Source organism: Anopheles maculipalpis, chromosome 3RL, assembly GCF_943734695.1.
Source record: "Anopheles maculipalpis chromosome 3RL, idAnoMacuDA_375_x, whole genome shotgun sequence".
NCBI lineage: Eukaryota > Metazoa > Arthropoda > Insecta > Diptera > Culicidae > Anopheles > Anopheles maculipalpis.
The window spans coordinates 63,774,011-63,795,634 of NC_064872.1; the positions used below are offsets into that span (position 1 = coordinate 63,774,011).

Below are 21,624 nucleotides of genomic sequence, written 5' to 3' on the forward strand. Positions count from 1 at the left end.
CACAAGCCGCCGCAGTATTACAGCATCGTAAAAGCAGCGCTCATTAATGCCACAAATACTACCACCATTCGTTTCAACGCCGGTCTGCCGCTCGTGGCACTTGTTTGTGCATAAACACAAACGCTGATCCCTAAGCCCTCCCAATGACCGCTGCACGCTAATTACCTTGGCGATTCAAACAGGTTGTGTGTGCTGCGGTGGAAAAAAAAACTTTCAACAAGAACGTTTTTTGTCAGCGGTCTTTCTCCGGCTTTCGCTGCTCTTTCGCTTGCTGTTGAGTGAGTGTTTTGCTTGTAGTTTTATAATATTTTACTAGGCACTACAAACGGTAAGGCTTTAGTCAAGTTTGCCAAAAAAAGGTGTGGTTGTAGAAATTGCTAACTTACTTACTCTTTTTTTTTTGCAATAAGCTGGGAAAGATTTTAAAGCCTGGCGAAGTAATATTTTCTGAAATTTTCCGAAATTTCTTAATGAGGAAACATGGATCCATGGTGCTAGTTAAGGGCAAATATGAAAACGAAAATGTGGATAAACACACATTTACTTCCAGAACACTGAAAATCGATTCTATAATCTACTTTTTGTAGAAAAGACAATGTGAAAACAATTGAAACCATTGAATGCTTGTTCTTTTATGCTATCGTTGATCATTATTTAGAATTCCATTTCCTAGCACGGATAAATCATCGCCTCGTACGCCATCCTTTAACCTATTTTGTAATGTTTTTTTCACACAATTATACCCACACACACACACACACATACACCCACTCGAGGAGTGAAATAATGAGCTTTCCTAATAACTAAAGTGGCAGCGGTTATACTTTCACACGCATCCGCCCATCCTTCATACGACTGATGGGGAAAATGGGAAGATTTATGAGATTTTCATCTACACTCCACTAGCATCGTTCCAGACACGATCGAATCTTCCTAGATAAGCAATAGATGTGTGTGTGTGTAGAAACGGAGCAAGTATCCCAAGCGAAACAGTCCCTGGAATGCTGAGCAAATTATGGTAGCATTAGCATGACATTCCTTTTTGACGTCAGGTACTGGGCGCCTCCACCGAACATGCTCAGATTAGCTGGGGGTTTCTTCAATGAAAAAAATGAACCTTATTCGAGATCATTTCAAGCCACGTATTTGTATTTTCCTTTCCTTGTTGTTTGCAGGTATTCAGTGAAGACGCCAGTAAATTAGGGAACGATTGGATGTGGATGGAAACAATATAGAAAATGTTTCATATTTATTTTATACTCCATCCAACACTGCAATTATTGATGAATTAATGGAAGAAAATTCAATAAGCTTTTTAAGAGTATTGTTCTACGAAATAAACTCGTGAAGAATTCATTGTTTCTTTCATCGCTATTAGCCGTTTTAATAGAAGATACATTGCATTGTAATAATTTTAATAGTCCTCACCTCAGAGTAACATACTGTTTCAATTTGCTGAATTTCCTAAAATCAATATAAATTTTTTTAAATAAAATTTATCTTGAAGGATACTAAAAATGATGCTTCAAAATGCAGTTCTTCTATTGAATTAGCTTAACGAAATCGTTGAAAATAATTGAAGAAAAAATTAATAACTATTTTATTGCATTATTGAAGCACTAAACGAGCTGGAAAAACTGCTTGAATTAGATCCGAATCACATTCTCCCTTAAATATTTGTCCTGACACACCATAAACATGACTCTACCATGTCATAAGCTTACGCAGCTTTGAAAGCTCCCACCGACACATAACCGTTATTTTTACCCCACAAAAAAAAACGACCCAAACCCAAACTGGTGTCGTTCCATCAACCATAACCGTAATTTGTACCGAGAAATTTCTTCTCACTACCCACTCCCGAAGTGCCAGGAGCAGTATTTTCTCACCGTACCATTTTTCCATTTCTATTTCTATTCTTCCAGCACTAGAAAGCATCAACAGCTTGCCCGGTAAAATAATGACCTATCATGCCGCATCAGTATTGCTTACAATTTACCTCACCTTCACCATCTGCCCGTACGCCCAGTTTGGCATCGGACCGTGCGTCCTTGCCATACCGACCAATGCCGAACCACCGAAGGAAATAGTCTACCGTAAGTGTGCTAGAAACGCCTGCTGGCTTCCCCAGCGTCCAACGTAGCGCTGTGGTTGCGCACCCGAAGCCTGAACATGATATATTTTCTTTTGCTCTTCTCTCGTGCTTTTCCTGCGTTGCTGCTGGTTGCTGGGCTTCCTCCCTCCAGCCAAATGTACCGGACCGGGTGAACCGGGACAGTGCCAAACGTTCGACTATCGGTACCGGTTCGAGCAGACGATCAACAACTGTACGCAGTTCATCTGGGGCGGATGCGGTGGCAATCTGCAGAACAACTTCGAAACGTACGAACAGTGCATGCAGCAGTGTGCTAATGAAACACGTGAGTCTAGCGCTGTACCGTGGCTTATAGAGATGCTTTTGCTGTTCGGAGAGGGTCTTAAAATTATTTGGCTTACTTCAAAGCATGCTCTTACCACAATTGGAACTGATAAGCCAAACGGAAATGGCACCACGCATCGATTTGATCGATTCTTCTGGGCAACGGGGACGCTTCTAATACAGAAATTCTATTCCATTTGTTTTCATCGCCCGTACAGAAACACCGCAACCGCCCGTCCCACTGACGACCACCGTCGATCCGTTCTCGTCGAGCGTTCGCACCCAGACGCAGGAAGCTTGGTCGCTGCATTCGTCCAGCAGTACGCTCGCCCCGGTACCGGACGAGCTGCGTGGTTCGGAGCTTACGTTCAAGGAGACGGGCTACGAGAAAACGTTCATGTTTGCCAAAAACAACACCTTCATACAGATGGATGGCGAAACCATACAGACGTTTCAGCTCAGGTAAGGCATTACGGTTGATTGAAGGGTTGCAAAGATACGCCGAACTCGGTGGGATTACTTTATTGAGTGGTTGCGACGGTGTGAAATGACATGAGGGAACTATTTGTTTATTGATTCACTGGCTGGAAAGTGTTCGGCGGGAGCAGCGGTCAAGATGCAAGGAGGGATTCCGTGACATCGAAATTAAGCTACAGATAATAAATTAATTAAAAGAGGATACATAATAAGCTTCAAACGATTGATCAGCAGGGTGTTTCATATTGATTCGTTGCTAGTTAAGGATTTGTTATGATGATTGCATGCTTTTAGGCTAAATTATTTCATGAATGATTCATGGAAATGGGAAAGTAGTGACAGCTCCTTTGAATAGGATTTTTAACACGTTTCCAGGTATAAAAATGATGTTATTCTGTATTTATCTGTTATTAAGCTATCCGGATGGATCGACCGGATGGTCCGTAGTTCCACGACCAAGCCACCCATTGGATACATTTAGGCTATTTGCCTTTAAGATAAAGCTTTAAAAATACTCCTAGAAATACGCTATTTTGAATCTGCGAGGGATTTGTATGGAGCATTGCATACTTTTGGGATAAATTATGCAACATGTAAAAACCTTACCTTGTGTTAGGTTTTTATTTACAATAATCTACCTACATAATTTTTAAGCAATTTATAATTGTAAAAATTTCCTCCCATTCCTTACATAGCACCTGTTGAAAATATGCAAATTATATTAACCTCGTAAATTCCAACACGTTTGTTATAGTTTCTTTCAGTTTTTTCGTTCCGTACTCCATCCATCCGAGAAGGTATCGGGCAATTTCGGTACGGAAAAAGCTTCGTCTCTCCTTGAGCATATTTCTCCTGGCATTAGCTTACTTTTTCTTAAGCTTCCTCACTCACAAACTTCTGCCAAACGAGCAAATTACTGCAACGAAAACGATGAACGATCAAGTAACACAAAGAGGCCAAGGCAAATCCTTTCCTCTTCCTTCGCCCTATGTTTCCCCTTACGCTCCAGCCAGTCTTGCCCATTTCTTGTACACTTATGTTGTGCCTAATTAATTTTTCCTCTCTCTCTCTCTCTCTCTCTGCTATATTTCCCATTATGCCTAGACTTTGCCGTGAGATATCGTTCCAGTTTCGGACGCGCTTACCACATGGGCTGCTCGTGTATCACAACGTCAAGACGCCCGCCGGTGTGAAGCTCGATCCGTACGCGCTGTACGTGATTGTGGAGAAGGGCCAGCTGAAGGTGGTGCACGTGTTCGGTAACCATTCGACCAGCGTCACCGTCGGCGAGGGTCTTAACCGGGACGAGTGGCACAGTGTCATGGTAAGCCATTGGGGCCATCCATATCTGACGATGGTTGGCCCAAAAAATATAAGTACCTCCCTATCGTACAACTGCTTCATCATCATCATCATCATCCACCGAGACAGGCACCATCATCATACAGTAGCAGGAGCAGGTTAGAGAGCATCCAAATTCCCGACCCCACTCTTTGATCCCATCCTAACCAACACTGAGGCAGAGAGTGAGTCAACGGCAAGTAGGTTACAGGCATCCGATAACAGTAAGGATGCTTTGTTCGTACCGATATCTATCTAATCCCTACAAAAAGCGCACCAACCTTCACCTTGCTTGCTTTCTTCGTGAAGCTGGTCGTTCCTTGTTCAGTTCGTCAAAAATTTAGCAAACAACCGCCCCAAAAACCTTCCCAACGAACCAGGAGTAGATGCGGTAGAGACTGTCGGAAGTACATTCGATATGGTCCGTTTCCGAACAGGATGAGTACCAGTATTATCCATTTATGTGCTTTTTGCTACTGCTTTTCTGTTTGTTATCAGCAACGAAAAAAAAATGATTGAAGATCCATCATGGTTCATTCAGTAGAATTTTGGTATGTTAGAGGAAAATGTGTAATTTGTATTACAATCATACACACCATCTGCATCACTTCATCAGGTGGATCAGCTAACGAGAACAGAACTGCAAAAGGGATGAGAATAATAATTTTCGTCCATGCCTAGTCACTTCTACTACACCTGAAGCAAATGTGTTTTTAATTGGTCCCTGTTATCATAAAGACTCGATTACTAGAAAATGTTTTTGAATTTATTAAGAACCTAGCAAGTCTATGTAATTCTCTGCTGTCAGCTGATTGTACAGCAGGATTACACTTATAAAAAGTGTATCAATTTGAGTAGCATATTAAAATTTACATCCTTCCCATTGGGATACACTCGCCTATCTTCTAAAAACAGCCAGCAAAAAAAAAATGTTCACGTTAACAATCGAAGTTCTCGCAAAGCCACAGCGTTCCCAGGCTTCGAACTTTTTGCCGGCCAAAAAACAAAAACTCCCCACACTGACACTGAAAGGTGATAATTAAATTCCGGTTTAGTGGCAGCCTGTCAACCGGGTAGCTTCATCTCTGTGGCTTCGCATACGACCTCGTACGACCGTGTGTTGCGACAAAAACCACAGCTTTCCATCCTACGTGCTTGAATCGTCCCGAGGGATGAAAACAGCGCCCGTTCGTGCGTTGTTTGCCCATCGCTTTGAAGGTGGCGAGAAAAATACATCTCCAGACATATCAGAACCGGGTTGAGGCCGTCGGGTTTTTCTTTGCCTTCTGCCGATGGAACGTTTTTTTTTTCTCTCTCTCTATTCTTCAACTTACACATCCCTTATCATGCATCCATCACGCAGGCGGGAAAGTTGTTTTGCTGTTTTGCCAGACAGCCTATTACGCTTTTATGCTCCGGTAGCATGCCACCTTCGAGCAGGCGGAAAATAGAAAAAAAATCCCTATTCCGGGAAGGATTTCACCGTACGCGGGACGCATCCTTTCGGTCCTACTTGAGACAGACGCTTTCTTGAAACAAGAGTGCCCATTACCGTGGGTGTATGTTTGTATCAAATAGAATATTGAAAGCTACAGGAATTGAATAGAATGAGACAAAATAGAGAGAGAAAGAAAACGACTCAAAAACACATGAAAGAGAGCTTGAAAGTTAGAACGGTAAAAATAGCATAAGCTGTTGCACCTAGTGCGTACCAAACGTGTACATTGTACCCTTGAACTTCTTGTAGCAAGCGATATTTCACATCGTGAATGATGGTAAGAAAATCCACTCCAAAAAAAAATAATTAAAAGCTTTTCATGAAGTTGTAAAGCTGTCATTTTCTAATGCTGTCTGGCTGTAAGCATTTTGTGATACAGCTGGCATACTTTGTAAGTATCCCAGATCCCGATTGCATGAAAAGCGCCTTAAAGTATGCAGTCCGTAAAACAGATTGTTCGCTTTTATTTTTAAATGTTATTTATTACTCTTCTATCGATTGGAAATCATTAAATTACCATAAACTATACTTATTACCAAGCCTCTATTCAATTACTATTGGAGGAGGCTAATCTTGGTTGAGTATGTTTAGCACAGTTTTCCCCGTACCAACAAAAAACCTCATCTATTCATGATCGGCAACTAATGACAGCATAATGATAACGGGCCTGTTATCCTGCAAAGCTCTACCGAAAAACCTCAATCAAATCAACATCATCAGCATCCAATACCATCCTCCGCAGTCTAGGGCCCGTAATTAGTCTCGCGAGGTTCGCCATCTTGCCATCAGTTTTTTTTTTGTTTATTACCTCTCCATTCTCACACCCCTTGCCTGTTTCTCACCAGGTGCGGATCGATGTGCACGGTGCCCGGCTGATAGCGCGCGTCGACAACAACAAGGAGGAGGTGTACCTAAAGGGATTAAATCACGAAACCAATTACGGCGTATCCATCAATCTGATGTCGGTCGTGCTAGTTGGTGGTGAGTAGTAGTTGGCAAACGTTATGACTGCCATTTCCTTCAAAGTCACTCGAAATAACTGCGTCACATCCGAACTGTCTTTCCAATCGAGAAGCGGAGATGGGAAGCCATAAGGTACGCCACGGCGTTGGATTGAATCTGACAGCTACTCTAAAACCGCGAAACCGATCGTTAAGGAATATCGTTAGGCGTGAACGTTTTGCTTTTTCCATCGACTGACAAGCCGTACAAGGAAGCACCTTGACGGACAAAGGGTAGGAAACATGAGCTTAGAGATTATTTGCGTTGCGAATGCAAACGTTCCTTCAATCAGCTTGTTAAAGCAGCTTCTCGCATACACGCACAACTTTTATGCGTATCGGCCATTGCAAATCCTTCAACTGATGCCGGCTGATGTGGGTAGAGTAATTATTTCCAGCGAATTGAAACGTCCTCCATTAAGGCTAATGCGATGCCAATGTCTGCGAGTGGAATGTCGAGCATAAGTAGAGTATCGGAGTAATACCGTGAATTAAATTTAGGGAAAAGCTTGTGCTAATTTCAATGCATTCCATTTATGGACAATCGGAATCAAATTAGTCAATAATTTTACTCTTTAAACGTTATCGTTTTCGTTGGAACAATGCTACAACTATCGCACACGTCACGATCAAGATAACTTTATCATGCGTTTTGCATAGATTGAGGCGTTTATTTTCATTGCCATATCTTTAATCCTACCCGAACTGATCAAAAACATGCAGAGTCTCAAACTTGCAACAAACAGGGGCAACAGATTAAAGTTTAAAAATTATTCTGTTATACAAATTTTGTAAAGTTAACATTTTACTTAAGGAAAATTGAATTTGTATAACTCACGTCCTGTTTTGTTGAGATGCACTTGGTTGTGTAAAACTGTTTGTTGAGATGCACTTGGTTGTGTAAAACTATAGCACCACTTGTAACACGATCCCCAATTGATTATGGAACCCTCGAAAACTTTGATCGATTTAATGAACTGAATCCACAACATCCTTCTTCCAATCGGTTCTTCGATCTTACTTGCGGCAAGTTGCAAAAGAATACTTACAAAAAACTTTCCCATCAACAATCGGTACGATGCAAATGAACTAACAACATCGAACCCACTGTCTTGGTGGAAGGAAACTTGCTTCTTGCACTTTTAACTTCCACTCATCAACCCACTGAGTGAAGATTTATGTTTCACTCCCTCCAATAAACAATACCAATTGAACCGACCGGTTCGACAATCGCCCTTTCAATGAGCGGCAGCTTAGCATGGCCAAAAAATGTTACTTATTGTTTATGGTTTCCGACTTTTCACCTCATCAGCTTGCTATGCTCACCGTACACTTCCGTAGCGAGTGTAGCGTCCCGATTTGCAGGACTAACTTTTCGATCTGTACCCCACATGTGTCCATTAAAATTAATTTTCTTCCCAGCCCAGGCGTACCGTGATGGTGTGCTGGTGCGGTAGGTAAAGTTTCTCGAGAGATTAGAATAAACTTCCGTCGTAGCAATAAAAACGTCACCAAACCGGGTGCCCTAGTCCCTTTCCTCGTTCTTTCGGTTATGCAATTTCCGGACTTCCTTGTCCCGGGGTGTTTCTCGCTTATCTGAACTGACCACGCCGTAAGGAAATGCACTGAACACGTACGAGGTGATATACATGCATACGCATATACACACAACATTGGTCAATATTGTGTTTGGCTATGATTAATTCAAATCATCGCTTTGGTCACGTGGAATAGTCAGGAGATGAAATTAGTTTAGTCGCATGCTCTAGCGGTTAACGCCGGGCAAAACTTTGGAAGCAGTTGTGCTCTGTAGCGTCCCGTTGCGGTCCCCGGTAGCCAAAGCTATACAACAGACTATGAGGACACAGTGTGACAATTTGCCAGCAAATACGGGAGCCCTTTCCTGTTCTGCTTGCGTCGTGTTGATGAAAAATTTTCCTTGAAAGAGACATTTTTAAAGCCCTATATGAGGAGTACATTAAAGCACTAAACGCCGTATGAAGGAGTTGCTATTCAATTTATTACTAAGAATTTGTATTCAAATTAGTGTTTTAAATTGACCTGAGTACTTCAACTCGGACTTCACGGAACAGCGATTTGATATTTAACGCCTAAAATTATGCAAACCGCATTTGAAAATCATCAAAAGCTTTCTCAACAAGTGCTGTGTCTCCGTTGAAAATCTTCCACTGCAATATTTTGTATTAAAAGTACTAAAGAAACGTTTCCACTCCCTAAACCGAAATCATCATTACCAAAGCATCAATTTAAGGCAATCAATATCGAGCCTTCCCTTCCGGGTACTGAAATATTCCCATTTCCCATTTGTGTCCAAGTGAGGTAAAACAAGTCTCGACATCGCGTAAACCTCCTCCAAACCACTCAGTTCCAGTCCCGAAAAGCCTTTAGCATGCTCGACAACCTTCATCGGCTCATCCATCTCAACCGGGAAAGCTTCCGTGTATCCTTCCGCCCCTGTTATTGCCATCCCACGCAATCGGATAAGCCTACCCCCCCCCCCCCCCCCTACCCAAAAAACTCACCCTGGGAAGAGAAACGACACCGTACACCCTTAGCCATTTTCCCATAACACACAACCGTGTCATACGAAATGGCACCGAACGGTGCTGTAGTTTGCTGCTGAGAAAAGCGTCCTTAATCTTCGATAAGATTGATGGTGACGGTTATGTTGGTGCGTTCGGTGGTGCAAGGGTGTACGGCCTATCGGAAATTCGGCAACCAACGCCGCGCAAAAGGTTTGCAAAAAGGGCTGCCACAAACTTTGTCGACCAATGTCGACCAGAGAAAACACTGATACGATTTTCACGCGCCTGAAACGATAAATGAGCGTGATTAGGTGGAATGGTATGAAAAACATGCCGGCTTTCCAACTTTCCGGCAAACGGCCCGGGATGGTGGTATGACCATACCCAGAGCGCCACTTTGCTCAGCGAGCAACGAAATGAGATCCCGAGACCAGTGTACGAATGATTTGTGGGATGTGTAATGATGTGTTTAGTGTGCGTTCGTGTGCGAATGGTACGTAGGATGGAACTACTATTGCAGAGAAATTGCCTTATTTCTTACGACGTTTCCGGTTCGTTCGCTGAGCAACCGATTTGTCAATCGGTGGTTCGATTTTAATGCGTGAGTGCTTCGCAAGCCCGGCGAAAGATTTTCCTTTGCGAGTGTTGCCATTTTAAACCAAAAATGGTGATGTAAATTAAACGCGTCAAAATATAGAGATTTCAATATAAATCTATTTTAAACAAAAACATTTCGCTAGCTTTTGTAAATTGAAATGCGCTCTAAAGATGCCATGTTTATTATTGGGCGCTCTAAGTTCTAAAACTAGTTATTGATCCTTGCCACTGGCTGTACAACGCAATCAAAAACCATTATCTACCACCTAGAAAACTGTCAAGATAAGAAAAACATTGCACTCAAACAAGTGACCCATCATTTTCTCCTATCGTTCTCCTTCTTGTTCTCTCACAAATCTCACGGACATCCGCAGGACTCAGCTCGGAGGAAAAACTGCACGGTGTAAAATACATAATTGAGTCATTTGTCGGCTGCATACGGAACGTGGTGCTGAGCTCGGGCAAGGCAGCGTCCGACCTGCTCCCAATAACGCCCCTCATCGCTACCAAGCACGAAAACGTAAAGGAAGGCTGCCGGAACAAATGTCACTCGAGGCAGAACCTTTGCTTCACCGGTTCACGGTGCATTAATCACTACTATGACATATCGTGCGATTGTTTCGGTACCCGTTACGAGGGTGAACACTGTGACATCTACAGTAAGTATGCTAATCGCAAGTTGCACCCTATCTTAAACCACTGCTGTTCCTCCATCGCCAACTTTTGCACCACTTTCAGCCGCAACAGTATTAACCCTGCGAGGATCCAGCTACGTGTCGTACCGTATCTACGACTGGAAGGATCGGGTACACTCTCCACTAACCCGTATCAGCATGATGTTCAAGACGAACTATGACGATTCGGCCCTCTTCTACGCGAGTGGTGAATCGCTCAAACCACAGTACATAGCAGCCTCCATCAAGAACCATTCGGCGTACATCGAGATGGACTTTGGCGATGGTGTTATGAGCGCAACCTTGGGACAAGACCTTACACGCCACTACTGGCACAACCTAACGATTCTCCACGAGCACGATAAGGTCATCGCAATCCTAGACGATCATATACGCATTCTAGACCTGCTGGGGCCGATTCACAATTTGCTGTTCGATCCGGAGATCTACTTTGGCGGTGGCCCTAACCTAAGCAAGCGGAAAGGTTTAGCATCGAGCAACAACTTTGTCGGTTCGCTCAAGTACGTCTTCTACAACGATGTGTCGGTACTGTTCGAGCTGAAGAAAGGTAACCCCAAGGTGCACTACATCGGTGTGCTGGAGGAAGAATTCTTCGAAGCGAATGTGGAGGTAATACCGATCACCTTCTCGTACGCCAAGTCACACATCTGGTGGCCGATGAACAATCCCGACACACTGTCGCTCAAGTTTGACTTCAAGAGCAGCAAGGCAACGGCTGTGCTCGCGTACAGTGAGGTGAAAACAAGCGAGGGCCACGGATTCTGGGAGGTAAGGCTGAACGAAATTCAAAACGCACCCCACGCACCCAATTTTTGGGCAATGTGATTTGAGACAGGGCATGTCCTTTTGAAAAAAAAACCAAAGCAATGTACAACAGAAAGCTTCTCGGTCCTTACGCAAAAAGGAGGGATTCAGGAATGTTGGGTACTCCCCCGTTCCGGCGGTTTTCACTCACAAGCAATCTCAGATTGCAAATATAGGAAGGATAACCGAAAACTGTCCACCCACCCACCCAGGAACTTGCGGTATTGTGGTAAGATGATCACGTCACACTCATGCGTGATTGCATGTGATAATCTTGCATACCGTACGGTCGAAGGCCTATCCATGGCTTGGGTGACCTGGATGCTTTCCTTTACTCTACTAAGAATTGAATCCCTGCATGGGGATGGAGAGTTTCATACTATCCCAAAGCACCGGGTGGTAATAGTGTCATGTTCTAGCTCGAACCGTTGGTGGTTACCGAAAACCTTTTCTGGGTCACATAGGGGAATTTGATTTTTGGTAGAAGTTTTTTAATATCTAACAACATGCTATCGTGTTGATGATGCCGGCTAGCTTTAAGTCGTTTTTTCCCGCTGGGAGAATGTTGGGAGTTCAACGATAAAATTCAAGCGTTGGATATTATGTGTTAAAATAATTGCATCCACGGTTCTGACTAATACATGCCTTATTCTCTGCTCCTCAGCTACGTTTGGCAACAGATCGGCTCAGCTTTGACCTTTGTCCGGACGTGAAGAGCAACGTAACCCACACCACCTACATACGCATCGAAAATCCAACCTCCTGGCATTCGATTCAGCTAACGTACGAAGGGCGCGACATCAAGTTCGTCGTCGACTATCGTCACTCGGTAACGCAAATGTATGGACTGTCGTTCAACATCGGCGACAAACTCATCATCGGCAGCAGCCTGAAAGCGGCCGCATCCGGGCTGGTAGGATGCCTGCGTGATCTTAAAATAAATGGTGTAGAAATTGAGCCACGCTATCTCGTAAAGAGCGAACGCGTTGTGGGTGATGTTTCGCTGGACAACTGTAAGTACGTTGATCCGTGCAAAAAACCAAACACCTGCGAGCATGGTGGCAAGTGTGCGGTAAAGGACGATGGCATCATTTGCGACTGTAAGGACACGGGATACATTGGCAAGAACTGTCACTTTACCAAGTTCCGCAAAACCTGCGAAGAGCTGGCACTGCTCGGATACTCCAAATCGGACGTCTACTCGATCGATATCGATGGCAATGGGGTGTTTCCACCGGCGCGCGTCAAGTGTGACTTTCAGAGTTTGGCAAACGCGACCAAAACGATAGTGGAGCACAATTTACCGTCACAGGTGGATGTGCGTTCGGCTTCGGATGAGGATTTCAGCTTCAACATACAGTACCGCGAGTTTAGTGCTGAGATGCTGCAGGAGCTCATATCGCACTCACTCTACTGCACCCAGTACATCAAGTACGATTGCATTAAGGCACCGCTAGAGCTACATTCTTCGACCTGGTTTAAGTCATCCAGCAATAACAACACGGTGGATTCCCTTGGAGAAGTTAAAAGGTAACTGATTGGATGAGTTTTAGGTCGAGAGATCAGAGCATCAATATTAATTCTCGTTTTGTACTTCACCTAGAGGTACGTGTCCGTGTGCGATTAGCAAAAACTGCGAAGATGACAAACATTCCTGCAACTGTGATGCGAACCTTAATCGCTGGCTATCGGACGAAGGATATTACAAGGAGCCACCGAATCTCGGCATTACGCAAATGTACTTCCTGCAGCAGAAGAATCTGGACGAGGAGTCCCAGGGCCGGATTACTCTCGGTCCGCTAGAGTGTGTAGAAACGAGTAAGCTTCAGATTAAGCTAGGCTGGTTCACAATGCTTATTCGTTGCTTTTTTTTTCAATATAGACACTCAAAAGTACGTCGTCACATTTACCACATCCCAATCGTACATCGAGGTACCCGGATGGCGTAAAGGTGACATTGCCTTCTCGTTCCGCACAACTGGTGAAAAAGCTATCCTGCTCTTCCAGCCACCGATTCGTTCCAACTATCCCTCGTTCATGGTGGCCCTAACTGGGGACTATCAGCTAACGTTTAACTTTACGCTTAACACTGGCACACCAAAGACGCTCGTGATCGACACGAACAGGAAACTCAACGGTGGTGAATGGCACAAGATCTGGATCGATTACAATGAGCATCATGTGCGGTTTATGATCAACACCGATACACGCATGGTCGATCTGCAGCCCGAGGAAGAGTTTGGTCCTTTTGAGGGCAGTATGTTTATTGGAGGTGCTCCCACGTATGTTTGGCTAGGTCGTTTATCAATCTTGAGACAAAACTACTTAATCTATTTCGTTTCCTATTCGTAGAGAAATCTCCAAAAAGTACACCGTCAAGCAAGGACTGATCGGCTGTTTCCGAGGTCTTGTCGTGAACGGAGAAATTCTTGACATCTACAGCTTCATGTCGGTACACCTGTCGGAGATCATTAAAGACTGTAAACCGTCCTGCGTTCCGAATCCTTGCAAGAACGGAGCTTACTGTCGGGAGCTTTGGAGCACGTTCGAGTGTGTGTGCCAGAATCGGTGGGCCCATTTAGGACAGCATTGTGAAACGAGTGAGTATGACTAGAGTTTTGTATTGCAGAGGGGTGCCTTTCTATGTGCCTTGGTCCCTTACCCATTTTGCAGACATCAACGAAGATGCCCTTACATTCATCAGCCGTGAGTCGTACTTGAAGCGGAACTATCTTTCCGATCCGGAGGACATGCGGGACGAACGGGAGAAACTACGTGCCATTCTGAACTCCTCGTTGCTGGTTAACCTCCGCACCTATGATAGGCATGCGTTCGTGCTGTACGCAAACGATCACTACAACAACTTCATCCACCTATATCTGACCAACCGCAGTGAAGTCGTTTACCTGTACAATTATGGTAGTGATATCGTTAATCTGACCATCGAACATAGTGAGCTGCACAACGCACGCAGCATTCAGGTGGCAGTGATACGTACCGAAGCGAACACAACGCTGTACGTCAACGAAAAGAATGTTACGATCGAGCGTGGATTTCTGCTGCTTAATGAGTACTCCAACAAACCGTGGACGAATCCGGAACAAGGTACGATTGGGAACGTTTCGCTTTCAAATTACATTCCAATAGTAATTGTTTCTATCCTCTTTCAGAGGTTCTTTCGCCTCATCGACCGCCGGCACCTCCGACGGAGTACTTCCAATTTAACATTGGTGGTTACGATCCGGCAAATCTATTGCGCCCGAATCAGGATACGGCAGAGTTGGAAGGATATATTGGTTGTATTCGAGGTCTCAAGATTGGTGAGAATCTGATCTCGCTACGTGAAATGGCCACCCAGAATAATGCACATGGTGAGTAGTGAATAGAAGTAGTAATTTATTTATTTGCTGAATCGGTCATGTTTGCCACTGTGCGTTTAACAATGATAATTCTTAAGTTCTAGAGTAGGAATTTTACTGAGGAGAAGGCAGGGGGGGGGGGGGACGATTAAATAATTAGGAGTTGAATAATCTTGAGTGGAAGTGAGAATTTGGGAGGTTGTAGTCAAACAGATGGTGCACGCGCAACCGCGGATCAAAGACTTTAGAGACCTTAAGTAGCAATGATGTTGGGGCCCTTATACCATATCCAATCAAAAGATCCGCTACTGCACAAGCGATTAAATTTGGAATATACTCATAACCAGAGACCATGCTGGCCAAAAACCGAACGGTGGGAAGGAATGAACATAGGTCTATCGCGGAGACGACTTGATGCAACGTAGGGAAGGAAGGAAGAAGAGAAGACACGTCAAACTCTGAGAGAAGGATACAAGCAATTAAATAAGACTGCTTGTTTGGATGGCACGATCCAATTCCACTCAGACCGAGCATACGGCAGTGGATTGAATAGAAGAGCACAGGAGCAGTATTAGCCATGCAGAAATCTACACACAGCAAGGCAAGTAAATCTCCTCTGCACACTCTCGATTATCTGCATAGCAGTGACTCCTGCTGGGGTCCAGACTGTGATGGAATATTTCAAGACGGATAAGACCCAGCAACAGTACAACGCCCTCAAACTCAGAGCGTCTCTGATTTCAGATGCCATTCTGGTAATGAAACCCATGGATCTAATTGCTTTGTTTACGACAAAGTTAACAAGTTTGTTAAACGACAGTTTTTCGTCCAGCCAAACTCAAAAATCCCTTACGGAGAACAACCAAAACTACGGTTTACTAGGAGAACAAACTGCAACAATCTGACCGAATAGGAGCGATTCGATAAAAATGATCTCATCCAGTACAAAAATGGTTATCCAACGACATTTGTTTTTCTATTTTAGTCAAATGCTGCTATGAATTCAGTATATATAGAATCTACTTGCCGTTTACATGTTATGTTTTCCATACCTTTGGAGACAAAATAAATAAGATTTATTAACGTGGACTGTTCGGGCAGAAAGCCGTGCCGGTGTGTCGATATACCCTTCTATAGTTGTATACGAGAGGAAGGACACCGTAGGAAGGAGAGGAAGGACACTGAGCAACAGACTCAAACAATTTAGACATTGCACAGAGGATACTGTCTCCAAGATAAGTTGAAACGATCTCCTTTTTTAAAAATAGGACACATTCAAGCGGTTTTCCAGATAGCAGGATCCGTTGTTTTAAGAAATGCGCTCCATTTTTTAACTAAGATCTTGGTATACCATTAGGTCCTCGTGAAAAAGACATTTTTAATTTCTTAAGTGCTAAGTTTATCATATTATTGTCGATAACGAGAGAGTTGCAATCTTGAACATTGCTAGGCATGTTAACCAGGCCCTCATAAAGAGACGCTCTACTGTTGCACGGGTCAATGAAGACGTCAGAGAAATGCCTAGCCAGTAACTCGCAGCATGAAGCAATGAAGAACCATTTAAGATTTCAAAAATTGGAGTAGGCTATTCTAACTACTAACTCTTCTTATCTAAATTAAAATTGAAACATGAAATTTACCATTTTCAAGTAAACAGAAACGGCTAGATGCAAGTACGTTCCGTTGCTTGTTTGCTTCAAAATATCCTACCAAAGTATTGTATGATAAGCGGCTTTCATGTTACGAAACTTATCCTACCAGCCCGAACCGTTACCCACATGAAACCAAAATACCAATTTAGACGGACGTACGATGCTTCTGCCTTTCCAATATCCAGACCTAAGTTATCATGTGGGAATATCGGCCTAACACTTTTTGCGCTGCCTTTGCAATCCTTTTTGCCAGTTACCGAGGGTGTGCTGAACGGATGCCAGATGAAGTGTGACGCTGAGCCGTGCAAAAACGGTGGCATCTGTACGGAGAACTTTGTGCGTCAGGAAAGCACCTGCAACTGCGAGCACACCAGCTTTCTGGGCGAATTCTGCTCCGAGGAAAAGGGTGCCAGCTTCAGCGGGGAGGCCACCCTGTTGCGTCGGTTAACGCTGGCCGAGAGCGTCGGTACGGTGCGGTTACAGCTGGCCTTTTCCAGCCACGATATGCGACGGGCGAATCGTGTGATGCTGTTGCTGCAGTCGCGCAACGACCGTAGCTACTATCTGCTGGTGGCCATTACCGCGGACAACCATCTGTACATCGAGGAGGACCGGGAGGGCGCGACGTACGCGGCACGCATCGAGGGCAACTTTATGGATGATGCGCGCCATTCGGTGTACTACACGCGGCACGGTGACGATGCATCGCTGCTGGTCGACCGGGCCCAGATACTGATCAAGCCCGTACCGAATAAGCCGCTCGTGCCGGTATCGGATGCCGGTGCCAATCACGTTCAGATCGGTGGCGTTAATACGACCGATCCACGGTTTGCCGTGTACAAAAGCTACGACGGCTGTCTGTCAAGTAAGTGGGCAGGTACACACGGTCGAGGGACCGCAGCATACTAATCCAGCGTATCCTTTTTTTGTGGGGGGTGGCGGACATTGCAGATATCTTCATTCAGGTCAATAATGAAACGATGAAACCGTTGGAGGAGTACATGCTGTTCACGAAGAGCGAAGCGGCAACCATTACCGTCATCAACTCGCAGGGCGTACGGTCCGCCCAGTGCAAGCAGTTCGATGTCATCCAGAAGCTGACGCCTTTCAACGAACCGGCACTCAATATGACTTCGGTAAGGGTTTAGTTGTTAAGCTGCACGGGTGAATCGAGTCACGTTTGTTCTGAGGAGGAGAAAAAAAATCCCGACAAGAACTCAATATCCTGCGTATGATTACATTTTCCCCCCTCCCCCCCTCCCTTATCTTTTGATTGTCCTAAGACGTCTTTTTTTTCTTTTGGAGCAGATTATCGATAAGAACTGGGTCGTCGATGCACCGACACGCCTACCGTACAAAGCGGTCTACTTTGACCCATCGACCAAGGAGGAAAAAACGCAAGTCGTGTTCATCACGCTGACGGCCATCTTTGTAATCATCGTGGTGTGCTGCTTGATTGAGGTGTACCGGTCCGACCGGGAGTACCGTAAGCGCATCGAACGTCAGACGGATGAGGATATCATCTGGTCGAAGGAGCAGGCAGCCAAAATGCAAAACGAATCATCAACCAACGTGAAAGGATTCTCTTACAAATCGGTTAGTTACGGGGTTTTGTTTGAGCGAGCGAGCTTTTGGGGTGAGTTTAATTTAAAAAAAAAAATAATGATTTCCAACCAACCATTTCTAGATCCCTAGCGATGAGAAGAAGGATAATGGAACGAAGCCTTTGGTGGGCATCCTGAAGAATGGTAGTGTGACAGCACCGTCCGAAAAGGCGGAAACGCCACCGATCAGCACAGAAACTGGTGGCATTCGTGGTAAGTTGAGTTGAGAGTTCTGCCATCTTAAATGTCCACTAACAAATTTGGTATTGAAAACGTTCAACAAACACACACAAACAGACAGTCAACTGCTTGACCACGAACTGCAGTGGGAATCGCTGGCTGCGGAAGAGAACGAATCGCTCCTGAAGCAGAACGATCCCTCCAAAGACCCTCGGCTGGTGCACGGTAACAGTACTGGGGACGGGAGTCCACGAAATCGCATCGCCAACGGTAATCATCGCGTGACCGATCTCGATCATCCCGATCACTCGTCGGTGCCGGATGAGAACGAGGACAGCGAGCTAACCGACAACCCGGTAAGCATACAGGCGTTGGCACCGCTCAGCTCGATCAGCGAGGTCACCCTTAACAAGCTTGATCTTGGCGACTTACAGCTGCATCCTAGTGATGAGTTTAATGTTTAGCGAATGCCTGTGCACCCTTACAGATGCAAACTGCACGTGTAGATATAGTTTTCCCTGGGGAAACATTCCCCTCAGGTGCAAAAACTCCGAGTCAGACTTGCAGGTGCAACGAGTTCAACGAGTTCAACGAGTCCACCTGTTTTCGTGGACCACGTTGAACTTGCTGGATTCTGGTCTGATCTCACCGTTCCTCTATTAAAACGAACAGATAAATAGGAACATCTACTCTCGCGTCAATTTTTAGAGATCATCCATACCTACCCATCCTTTCTTTAACCTACTGTGCCCCTAAGTTTGTACTATGTCAGGGACGCACTCAAACACGCACTATTAACAATATGCACGCCCTCTACATTAAACACTAACAACTTTAGTAGTAACCTTAGTAGACAACACCAAACCGCAGCAACTCGTCGTTCACTCCGTGGTATGTGCTTGTAGTAGTGTACTTATTTATTCATGTTACCGACGCCTCCCACCAAGGGTTTCCGTCGTGTTCCTTTTACGTGTTATGTATTCTAGTCCGAAGTGCCGGAAGTGAAATAAAACCATGTGTACAAGTTGTTAAAGTCTTACAAAACTTTTGTGAAATTTTTGTACGTTACATATGTCTGTATGCGTGTGTATGTGTGCATGTGACTGAATGCCTCTGCAGAAGAGAGGCTGTATGTGTACATCCTAACAGGACGGAAATGGAGCAGTCCAAGAGTATGGTTATGTCCGCATGCTTTGATGTCGTGTTTTATTTCTCTGCTGCCTGTCCTACGATTGTTTCTGGTATGTGCATGAGAGAATTTTGTAACTTGATAAATAAAGTTAAGCAAATGAAATAGTTAAAAATAGGGCTTGTTGGAGGTCCTGTGCGTACTGGAGCAGGTATCAGAAACTATGTTCAACCCTTCAAGGAAGAACCTGCAACTCTCACTAACTATTTCATTTGCTACATGCCCATCTACAAAGGAACTAATTCCCGGTGTGATCGCTGCCCCTCTGTTTCTGTTCCATATCTTTCTCTCTTTCTCTCTCATTTCCCCTGTTTTTTTTTCTTAGCAAGTGAAAGTTAGCTTTGCAAAATCCACCAACCACACCTCCCTAGCCAATTCTCACTCACCTGGAGCAAGGAAAGCACCGCCAAAACTGGTACTGACACATCCACCGGACCCGGACGATGGACCGCGCACACCGATAGGACCGCTCCCGGTCACCATGATGACATCGACACCGCTCACCAACGGGTTACGGTCGCGAGGACCACGCCAAGTGTCCTGGGGTCCACCGCCACCACCTGCACTGATTAGCGCCAATCCCTTACCGTTCAAAATCGATGAAACACCGGAATCGCCGGCGTAACTAGCTTTTGCGGGTTAACAAATAGGAAAGCCATTCTCATCTGTTGTTTGTATGTGTGTGTGTGTACGTTTGTAAGTGCGTGTGATAAGGTTTTTTTGTGTTTTTGTGGTATGTATGTGTGGGGCTCTCTCTTTACTTTTCTTGTATCTCATCCGGAAAAGCTGTTGTACGATCGTGCTGCTGTGCTTTTGGCTCGAAATGTGCGTTGTGTATACAAAATGGTGGTAGCTATGGGCAACGTGCTAGGTGAAGTAGCCATGTTTTTATATCGTTTCTCTCTCGCTCTCTTGCCAGCACAGTCGTTGCCTTCTTTGATTGTTTCAAGTCACGCAATGTTTAACGATCACAATTTGTCCAGTTTTGTTTTATACAATTTTGGTCCTATGTTGGAGAAATTATTTATCTGCTCTGTTCTAATTAGTTTAAAACTGACGTGACTTTCTGACTGCTTAAACAAATAAATAGTAACATCCGTCGTGTAAGCAAAATTGTCTCGCTATACTCGTGGTGTTCAACCGTTAGCGCTTTCTACACTTTTCGGACCCTCCCATCAAGATTCGATGTGACTAAAACAAGCTGCGGCTTTTACCTGTTGCACAGCATCTCTTCCCGTATCCTGTTTCATGATTGAAAATTTGAATACTCGGTGAAAAACAAAATTAAACATCCACACTCGTCAGCATTAGGTTTCAGGTCTCATCATCATCATCATATCACAAATGCAAAAACCTTTTTGGCCAGCGAATACGATCTCCATTTCTCATCCCACTCATGTGCTCACACCTTGTCTAGGATGGAATAGTACGCACCGCACCGCTGTCGGCACCGCACACGGTCCATCCGGATCGGAACATATCGTTCGCTTCTGCCATGCCAACGGACGCAGTAGTGCTTGCGCAAAATGATGCTTCCGCAGATGGGACGGCCGCTGACGGTGCAGTGGTCACGCCCGGGTCGTCTTCTTCTCATGCTTGTCAGCTCGATATTACAGGTGCCACCGACAGCCGAAGAGAAGACGGTTCACCATCAGCAGTAGCCGAAGTAGCTGAACCGAAGCCATCCTCCACTTCGTCGTTCCGTTGCAAGTACCGGAAGCGGCCACCGATCTATCTCGGCCCGGATCGACGCCAGTTTGCCAATCCGATCAGCTATCTCGGTGGACCGCGGTACGATCTTACCAAGCGTGGTTCGGTCGCTTCTAGTCAGGGTGATAGTATAACTAGCCTCAATTCGATCATGTCCTTAGATTAGCGGTGGCACATGACAAAAGCGACGGTAAAGATGACAGAGGAGAAAATAAATCGATTAAAAACAATCGAGTAGTTTGACTTTACTGTTGTACTGTTGTCTACTGTTTCTAGTTTCTTTAGTTAGCATTGCCAGACCAGGGCTGGAGTGGTAATGTCCTTAGGCGGCGAGTTATGGCGAAGAGTTATCCGGGAAATGGCGGTTAATCCGTCCTGCATATGGAGTAACGGTTAGAATGAAATTTTCTACAGATCCTCGAAAATTTGCCGATCGTACTGTAATATCCGAAAAACAGGACAGGTTGGTTTTCTTTCACTAAAAATAATAAATTCAATTATGAGATACAACTAATTGCTGTTTGGAAAATAGGCAATCCGCACATATTTCTT

The 21,624-nt window shown here is 44.6% G+C and overlaps 3 protein-coding genes across 4 annotated transcripts in view; 2 read left to right on the forward strand and 1 right to left on the reverse strand.

Moving 5' to 3' along the window:
- Positions 1–21,624, forward strand: part of LOC126563129 (coatomer subunit zeta-1) — a 558,371-nt gene that overhangs the window by 501,298 nt on the left and 35,449 nt on the right. The window lies entirely within an intron of this gene.
- LOC126562623 (uncharacterized) overlaps positions 1–21,624 on the reverse strand; it is a 228,752-nt gene that overhangs the window by 10,606 nt on the left and 196,522 nt on the right. The window lies entirely within an intron of this gene.
- On the forward strand, positions 1,936–21,248 carry LOC126561305 (axotactin). 2 transcript variants are annotated; one of them, XM_050217361.1, is made up of 19 exons: positions 1,936–2,096; positions 2,247–2,420; positions 2,638–2,881; positions 4,001–4,220; positions 6,581–6,716; positions 10,254–10,538; positions 10,618–11,342; positions 12,043–12,908; positions 12,982–13,196; positions 13,261–13,660; positions 13,731–13,978; positions 14,052–14,483; positions 14,549–14,749; positions 16,643–17,254; positions 17,341–17,525; positions 17,698–17,985; positions 18,077–18,206; positions 18,291–18,529; positions 20,780–21,248. In XM_050217361.1, the coding sequence occupies exons 1-19, from the start codon at positions 1,961–1,963 to the stop codon at positions 21,236–21,238; spliced, it is 6,195 nt and encodes a 2,064-aa protein (XP_050073318.1). In that variant the 5' UTR covers positions 1,936–1,960; the 3' UTR covers positions 21,239–21,248. The 2 variants fall into 2 exon arrangements, with proteins under 2 accessions (XP_050073318.1, XP_050073317.1); XM_050217360.1 differs by lacking the exon at positions 20,780–21,248 and having other exon boundaries at positions 18,291–18,637.